Source organism: Octopus bimaculoides, chromosome 7, assembly GCF_001194135.2.
Source record: "Octopus bimaculoides isolate UCB-OBI-ISO-001 chromosome 7, ASM119413v2, whole genome shotgun sequence".
Classification (NCBI taxonomy): Eukaryota; Metazoa; Mollusca; class Cephalopoda; order Octopoda; family Octopodidae; genus Octopus; species Octopus bimaculoides.
Genome location: NC_068987.1, coordinates 24,543,161 through 24,552,346, shown reverse-complemented (window position 1 = coordinate 24,552,346; position 9,186 = coordinate 24,543,161). Strand labels below are relative to the sequence as shown.

Sequence of the window (9,186 nt, the reverse complement as noted above, 5' to 3'; positions counted from 1 at the left end):
CTCTGCCAAATCAGACTGGAGCCTGGTGTTGCCATCCGGTTTCACCAGTCCTCAGTCAAATCGTCCAACCCATGCTAGCATGGAAAGCAGACGTTAAACGATGATGATGATGATGATGATGATGGTCTAGCATATAAAAAATCTGATAATTCAGAAAAATTGTATTACATGCATATAAGAAGGGATGACCACTAGATGGACATCCAATATGCTAGAAAGAGGTCATCAACAACCCAACCACAAAAGAAAAATCGTGTTCTCCAGAACAAATTCAGCAAAATACCAGAGCTTAGGCGGGCAGGACAAAATGAAAAATATATAAAAAAATAAAGGATTAATTGTGTACTGGTTTCCCCATTAACTCTTTTACTTACGTAAAATCATCTGTGGTTTGTCAGCACAATCCGATTTTACTTGTTTCTTCTGAAATAATGTTGGTTAGCTGACTACACTCATATGCTAATGCCCCCCCCCCCCCACTTAGTAGTTCTCAACCATTCTTTATTTATGGATCCCATTGGTTACTCTATTCTGGTGGAACTAGTTTCCTTGCAATAAATACTTCTAAAACAAAATTTTTTCCATGGATCCTTAAAATACTACTTGTGGATCCCCAATTTACTATTTTGCTTGTGTGAACCCCTAAAAGTCTTACATGGAGCTCAGTTGAAAACCACTAATATAATAAAGTTTTCTTGCAGCAGGCAATCCATGGCAATTTTTCCCAGTCATTCTTTCAAGTTATTTCAGTGTTTTGTGTTTATTCTTGTAATTCCTATATTCTCCCTAGTCATTCTAAGATCTTGCAGTTGCTGCTAGATTGTACTTTACTGGAAAGGTCTAATAAAGCTGAAACATGTTTGGAGTTGTTGCAGCTCTGCAAACAATCAGGCTGATATTCTACTGTATTTCATATTTATCAAAAATTCCTTAGAGAAACTGTCAGATTTGTCTTCTTTATTTTTCATCCTGTAGGATGTCCAAAAGCCAGCCTACTCAAAAAGCAGGCTTGTTGATGTTGTCAGTTTAGTTACTGATGGTCCATCTATGCAACAGGTTGTACTGGGTTACATGTTACTAGTGCCACTGAAGAGCAACCTAACAGAATACATACACACACACATTGTATTAGTGAATACAGCCTTTGTGCGAGTTAAGTATGTCCCAAACATATATGATCTGTACTAGGATTGTATACACTACTGCATGCACATTTCAAGATGCCTTCTTGTAGAAGCAATGAATGCATTTCTAGTTTCTTGCTTATTATCAGACTGTGTACCTTTTGCCGAAAGTGGGAATTTTCAATGGCAATAATTTCAAACATTCTTATTTCCAAAAATAGTTGCAAATGTTGTTTAATGCTTCTTAACATTCTTTTGTCTTGTTATTTACCCCTAATTAAATATGATGGCTCAAACAAATGTGAACAAATCGTAGCATTGAAAATGGCTGGTATAAAGAATTGTGAGGTGATAAAACAGTTGAATAGATATTAAGGGTTATGGTGAAAGCAAGGGTTGGCCATTTTGAATTGTAAATATGTGTAAAATATTGTGAATAAATATAACAATCAACTTGTAAACTTTCATTAACCAAAATGTGAAACTTTTTATTTTATAAAATAAATAATGGGTAATATATGGTACACTCAGAGTGTGTGTGTGTGTGTATGTGTACATACCTACAAGATGCATACATACATACACACACATATACATACATACATACACACACACATACATACATCACTTTTCCGTGCTTTGCTTAGTCAAACAGAATTTCTGGAGGTAGATTTTCTACAGCCAAATACCCCTCTTGTTACTTAACCTCCATTGTTTACTAGCAATATATTTTCCCTATAGCTGGCATGTTTTCATGGAAGACAAACAATCTTGTCTACACACACACACACATATGTATATGTGTATGTGACACTTCTTTCAGTTTCTATCAACCAAATCCACTCACAAGGCTTTGGTTAGCCCAGGTTTATGGTAGAAAACACTTACACAAGATGCTACACTATGGGACTGAACCTAAGAACACATAATTATGAAGCAAGCTTCTTAACCACACCCACACACACACATACATGGTGTGCTTCTTTTAGTTTTCACCTCCCAAATCCATTCACTAGTCTATGCTATAGTAGGAGACACTTGCTCAAGTTGCCACACTTCGTACTGGGCTCAAAACCACATATTTGGGGAGTGAACTTCTTAACTACAGTGCCATAACTACACCTCTTAGTGTAATTCAATATAAGTTAAATATCTATAAACTTTTAAAATATAAGATGTATTATTTCTTTTAACATCGATGTCTCCCCATAGATTCATTCTAATGTGCTTGCAGCTTGCCCCTTGTATTAGTAAGGTTCCTCACTCTGGCTTTATATGTAAAATTTGAAGCATTTCTTGATTTTATTTCATTCTGTTTTGCAGGATTTCAACCGACACTTGGACACTCTCACTGAACACTTTGATATTCCCAAAGTCAGCTGGACAAAATGAAAGATCCACAAGGCTTCATCTCATTTTTTTTGTACAGAACATCTGATAATAAATTTTTTTAAGCTATTTCAATGTTTTTGCACTGGGAAATTCATCCAAACTGATGAATTTTTAAAATGCAGGTTTTTTTTTGCAGATTCGGAATCTCCACCTTTGACATAGTATGTTCCTGTAAAAAAAAGAACACAAAAAAAATAAATCGCCATGAGAGTGTGGTCCATGATCTTTACCTGCACCATTTATGGTACTTGTTTACCTTTAAGTTTTTGATTTTGTTTACTTTAAAGAGATCGTAGCAAATTGACAAACATATACAAATCGAAATTAAATACAGACAAAAACATTAAAATGAAAAGAATTTGCGTTTTACTTGTGTTTGCTTTAATAATATAATGTAAGTTAAATATACACCCACTGATTTCAAAAATAGAAATAATACATTTCTAAATCTCTCAGAGATTTATGCAGTAGTGATACAATAAAGTAGTTTTATGCTGTCAACTTAATGTGACAGTCCCACGGAGGGAATAATACTACTGCTATTTAGCCCTAGGAACCAGCACCACTTCCGGTCAGCCTTGACACATTTCCTGTGTCCTTTGTTTACAAGGGGGAAACAAGCACCCCCACCCAGCTAAGCCTGCATCCAGAGAAATATTTCTGAATCTTTGCTAGTCATCAGTCTAGAGTAGCAATGGCCTGCTAGTTGAAATCTTTATTATGATCACTACAGATCACACATAGATGAGGACGGCACAAGACAGACAATTACACAAAATGAATGAGATCATGCTTATATACAATTTTTGGTTTTAACGATTATGTACAATTTAATCAATGAAATTAAAATTGAGAACTTGATAAAAAATTAAGAGAACTTAAACTAATCTGTTTTTTTTTTTTTGGTTATCATTTTAAAATTACACAGAAATTAAACTCTACATTAAGTAGAGTTATGGGCCGATAGTTGCTAATGCTATCCCCCTTGCTTGGGTCTTTCTGGACCAGCGTCACTACTCCACGGCTTACAGCACTGGGAATACTCCCATTCTGCTGTCAGTTTGCATAGACGCCAGCCAGGACATCCCCAAACAAGTCCGGCATTAAACGGTAAAACTCACAGGGCAGACCATCCAGTCCCGGAGACTCTTCCCCAGTGCACTCGGCCAGCACCTCTCTTACCTCCGTGGGAGTGATCGGCCCTTCACAGCATCCAGCTTCATTTGCCGAGAGTCGAGGCCCGCCAGCTAGGAAGTCCCTTAAGGGCTCCCCGCGCTCAAGCGTACCGCTCTCCCTGAACAACTGAACAAAATGCTGGTGAAAAGCCTTTCGCATCTCCTCCTGTCCATAGATCTTGCAACCCTGTTCGTCAGTTAAAGACTTAATACAGGACTTTTTGCCCTTCTGACTCTCCACGTGATGAGCCCATCTGGCTACATTAATACCTTCTCGTTTCCCAGCACGTACATTAGCTCTAACTCAGCACCCTTCATGTTTGGCATTGAGGTGACGGTACAAGACCATTCTCGCCACCAACACTCTAGGTGTGGAGCCAGATTCCATTGCCTCATCTAGGCTCTTAACTAAGTCACCCTCTATTCTAGTCCTATCTACACTTAGCTGCTTGCTAAATCTAATGGACTCAAGACGGATGGCTCTCTTGAGGGCGTGCCACCATCTATTATTAATGATGGTGCCACATAACGCCCTCTGAACTAACTCCTTAATCAGGGTACGGAAAGCTTCACAAGCCAAAATAGACTTGTTCATTTTCCAATACCCTGGTCCCTGTCTATGACACTTATCTACCTGTACCTTACACATCACAAGCTTGTGATCCATGTAAAGCACAATACAAAATTGTGGACAACTAAGGCTATGTTTATCTCTTTCCTTGACGAATATTCTGTCTATATACGATCTGCATGAGCCGTCGTTGGTACTCCACATCCACTGTGGAATGCTTGGCTCATCCAGTCGGTAGCGGTCTAGTAGACCCTTGAAGCATGGATTCCCTTTTCTATTGGTGGAGCCTACACTATCGATGCATGCATCAAGGATAGTGTTGAAGTCCCCTAACAAAACTACTGTTTTTGACATCAGTAGAAAGTACTCCAGGTTCCGAAAAAAACCAGACTGCCCATGCTCATTTGGAGCATAGACAGCTACCAACCTGAAGGGCTGCTTACTCTTGTTACATCGAGGACGACCAGCCTACCTTCTGGGTCCAAAAAGACAGTACTTATCTGTAAGTCCAAGCTCTTCCTGATCAGGACTGTCAGGCAAACTTTCTTGAACAACTATTTCTAGCATCTGCCCTCTCCAGTTGATTGCCTCCTCCTTCCTCATACTCAGGATGTTTAAATTTTATTCCGCGTCAAAAGATACCGCTGCTGCCACCCACATTACATCATACCCGACCGGTATGTCTTCCACTGTGATTCGAGCCGTTCTGCGTCCCATGTAAGTGGGCAGCAGCATAATGCTTTCATTTTTTAAGGTTTGTGTGGAAATCTCCTCTGCTACGTTAGCCGAGTCGAAATGCACTTCAACAGTTGCACTTCTTGTGCCTCGACTAACGTAGCGAACTTTTGGCTAAATTGGAGCCAAACATCTCTCCACAATATCCGTCTTTACTTCGGCTATCCTCTTCTCCTTTAAGTTGTATACTTTATATACAACTAATTTTTTCTTTAATTGCGTTTATCAACTCTGGGGGCAGTATTAGTTTTGTTTTTTCGCCCACTTTCTGTATCAGTTGTCTATACTGAAACAACTTGTCCACTGTTACTTCCAATTCTATTGAGCCTCTGCTCACTGCCTTGGAGAAACTTGGTTTCCTTTGTTCACTTTTCAACTGGGTTGACCTCTCCCACTCTGGAGAATTCCTTCTGCAATGCTATATTTAGCTCCATACTTGTCGTTAGACAAGAAAACAATTTTCAATTCCACAGAAATTTTCCGCCCCGAAGGGTGAAAATAACAACAAACAGTTCACAGAAAAAAACAGTTGACACAAGCAAAACACGAACTCACTCTGGCAGCAAGGAAAAACGTCAAAAAAAAAATCATAGATGGTATCCAAAGACAATGGCCTGCTAGTTGGAGATGCCTGTCTAGCTCTCGTAAACATATAATAATTCTAGCGAAACACATTCACTGATTTCAAAAATAGAAATAATACATTTCTAAATCTCGCAGAGAGATTTATGCAGTAGTGATGCGATAAAGTAGTTGTATGCTGTCAACTTAATGTGACAGTCCCACAAAGGGAATAATACTACTGCCATTTAGCCCTAGGAAGCAGCACCGCTTCCTGTCGGCCTTGACACATTTCCTGTGTCCTTATGTTTACAAGAGACAAGCACCCCCACCCAGCTAAGCCTGCATCCAGAGACATGTTTCTGAGTCTTTGCTAGTCATCAGTCTGGAGTAGCAATGGCCTGCTAGTTGGCAATGCGTCTAGTTCTTGTAAACATATAATAATTCTAGTGAAACACATTCACATCTCCAGACGAGCAAAGACTCAGAAACATGTCTCAGGATGCAGGCTTAGCTGGGTGGGGGGTGCTTGTCTCCCCCTTGTAAACATAAGGACACAGGAATTATGTCAAGGCCGACAGGAAGTGGTGCTGCTTCCTAGGGCTAAATGGCAGTAGTATTATTCCCTTCGTGGGACTGTCACATTAAGTTGACATCATACAACTACTTTAAATATACACCATTTTATGAGAAACAAATATTAATATTTAATAATTAATGTTATAAAGTTTAATAAGGGGTTCAAATTTTACCCCTTCTCCAATTTTAAATTTTGAACGTTTTCATCCATTTCTTTATTTATCTGTTTATCTATTTATCCTTGTTCGTTTATTCATAAAGTATATTTGTCTAAACTAAATGTGGCAGTCCTATAGAAGACGGTGTTACTGTTGTTTTTAGCCCCAGGAAGACATTCCTATCTATCTCTTTATACACCTATCTATATGCTTATTGAATTTAAAATTTTGAAAACGTGGTTTCTTGCACATCCAGGACCTCTGTCATCTAAAACATACGGAGAAAAAAATTTTGAAAAAGTTCAAAATTTTTAATGGGAGGGGGAGTGGTGATGGTGGTTAAAAAATTTCTTGGCATTCCTTCGATATAACTCGACAACTTTTGACAGTTAAGTTCAGATATCTTTGATATAACTCGATAATTGGCTCCAGATATCTCTGTGACAGCTGCTGTCATGAAGATATCCAAAGTGAATTGCCGTGTTATAGCAGAGCTTTTCACGGAAAGAGTCGAATTGATGTTTTGATCTTGTAGAGTTATATCGAAGGAACACCAATTTCTTTTTTTGCATATTTGTAATCTCCGACATCTAAAACATAGGAATCTGAAAAAAAAAACTTTTCAATAACATGCATTTTTCAAGGAAAGGTGCGGAACTGCATTAGCCCCAGTTTCAAGATGTAAGCAATAAATCCAATGAGTGACATGCAAGGCAAGTCAGAATCTCACCGAAAAATCAGAGACTGCATCTTGTCAAGTACCAAAAGAAACTAGGTTCGTCTCGACAGTCCAACAGCAATTGGCTTTTGCTTTTGAAAAACGTGTGCTTCACTGCCGAGTGGAAGTTGCCGGGCATAGCATAACTGTTATGCAGCCAGAACAAAATAGTGCTAACATGTCTCACTACACTCCTATAAATCAGTGATTCCCAACGTGGTCCCTGGGGCCCACCAGTGGTCCCCAGAGAATTTCTAGTGGTTCCCAGAGAATTCGTAGCCATAAAAATATTGAAGCCATTTCAGATCTACACAATATTGTTCGATAATAAAGACACTGTTAATTAATAATAATTTATATGAAGACAGAATAATAGAATAATAAGAAAAGAAAATTTTATAATTATTCCATAAGTATCAACAATATATAATATATAATCAATAATATATTACAATCAAGAATTACATAATTTAAATTTTACAATCACAACAGTTTCATAATAAATTTGATATTTTTAATAAATCACTACACAATATTGTTTAATAATAAATTTGATACTTTTAATTTATAGAAATAAAGTATTTATTATTTTATAGAAATAAAGCATTTATTACTCTTATTTTTTTTTTTTTTTTTTTTTTAAGATCGGTTGTAATAATGCCTGAACCAACTGCTAAGAAGGTAAAACTGAGGAACTAAAAGAAGATTTTATCATGTTTGGTTTTGTATCTGTAGACTCAAATCCTATGTGTCTTGAATGTGATGCCATCATGACAAATCATTCGATGAAAAAAGTTAAGCTGGAACAGCACCAGAAATTAAGGCAGCCATCATCTGTTCGTAAAGGCAGGGAATATTTTGAGAATAAAAAGAAAATACAGCCAATCAAACTACCTGACTTTGTAAAGAAGATAAATACTGAAAAAGCAAAGACACTCAAACCAAGTTATTTGGTCTCTGAAATTATTGCCAAGGTTGCAGCACCTCAGCTCTATGGTGAGAAACTTGTCAAGCCTGCTATGATAGCATGTGCAAATGAGGTTCTGGGAAAAGATGCTGCATTTACTCGGAGTACAATTCCACTTTCAAATAACACAATTACAAGAAGACAGGATGAAATGTCTAATTTTGTTGAGGAAAAGATTGTAGAAATTCTCCAAAAGACAAATTTTTCTATCCAGATTGATGATAGCATAATTATTAACCAAGCTATCTTTCTGGTCCATGTCAGATTCATCCATGAAGATGAAATAAGGGAAGAAATGTTATCCATTAAAAGTTTGTCTGATACAGCTCAGAAAATTTTGGAAAGACTGAGTTTAAATCAAAAATATTCTACTTGAGTGATATTTTTAAAACAGTGAATCTGCTTAACTTAGAGCTGCAAGGTAGAAAATCAGATTTGGTCACCTGTTCTCAGAAGATAAAAGGGTATATGGGGAAATTAAAATTTTGGCATCATTTCAAACTTTTAACACCACTGCTACTACATCAGAATGCATTGCCCATCTTGAAGGTTTTCATGTAGACTTTGAGAGAAGATACAATGATTTATTAGGCATAACTATGACCTTCCAAAGTCTGGGGGGTAGAACTCTGTAGTTATGCCATTTATTAAAGATGGATTATCCACTCTGGTCTGTAGACCTAGAAAATTATGAACCAGGAAATGAAAATTTTGAGTTGGCTGAAATGTTGTTGGATTTCAAAAAGAATATGAAACTGAGAAGAAGAGTTGAAAAAGAAGGTGCCTTTGCCTACATATCGATAAAGGAATCGCAGCCAAATATTTTTCGACATGTAGAAGCAAGCATCATTTCGTTCCCTACCACACGGATTCTTGTTTCCCTGTAATTTTACGAATGTAACATCTTTTTTTTTCTTGAGGATCCACGCGATACTTTTCGAGAGTTTCCTCCAATGTATTATCTTCTACCTTCTCCTTTAATTCTATTAAATGTTTATTCCACAATTCATTGCGATTTTCGTTATCTTTACAAGATAGCTTAAAAACAGGGTCAGAATAAAAGCAACTCGGAAATATGTTATCGACTATATAAATCAATGTTTGGTTTGAATATGTGCATTCTTCTTCTTTTTCAGTGTTCATGGAATATTTCCTCTTCTGGGGGAAGAAACAAAAATAGAACTTATCATTCAATTGTTTTTCCAG

At 37.2% G+C, this 9,186-nt stretch overlaps 2 protein-coding genes across 2 annotated transcripts in view; both read left to right on the top strand.

Moving 5' to 3' along the window:
• LOC106872823 (protein FAM32A-like) overlaps window positions 1–2,582 on the top strand; it is a 10,304-nt gene extending 7,722 nt beyond the window's left edge. Inside the window, exon 4 of the mRNA XM_014919948.2 lies at window positions 2,448–2,582. Coding sequence (XP_014775434.1) covers window positions 2,448–2,516 — 69 coding nt within the window. The 3' untranslated portion in view covers window positions 2,517–2,582. The remainder of the gene's footprint in view (window positions 1–2,447) is intronic.
• Window positions 2,583–2,621: 39 nt separating this feature from the next.
• Window positions 2,622–8,989, top strand: LOC128248346 (SCAN domain-containing protein 3-like). The gene is made up of 2 exons (XM_052969393.1): window positions 2,622–2,760; window positions 7,658–8,989. The coding sequence occupies exon 2, from the start codon at window positions 7,727–7,729 to the stop codon at window positions 8,354–8,356; it is 630 nt and encodes a 209-aa protein (XP_052825353.1). The 5' UTR covers window positions 2,622–2,760; window positions 7,658–7,726; the 3' UTR covers window positions 8,357–8,989.
• The last annotated feature ends 197 nt before the right edge of the window (window positions 8,990–9,186 follow it).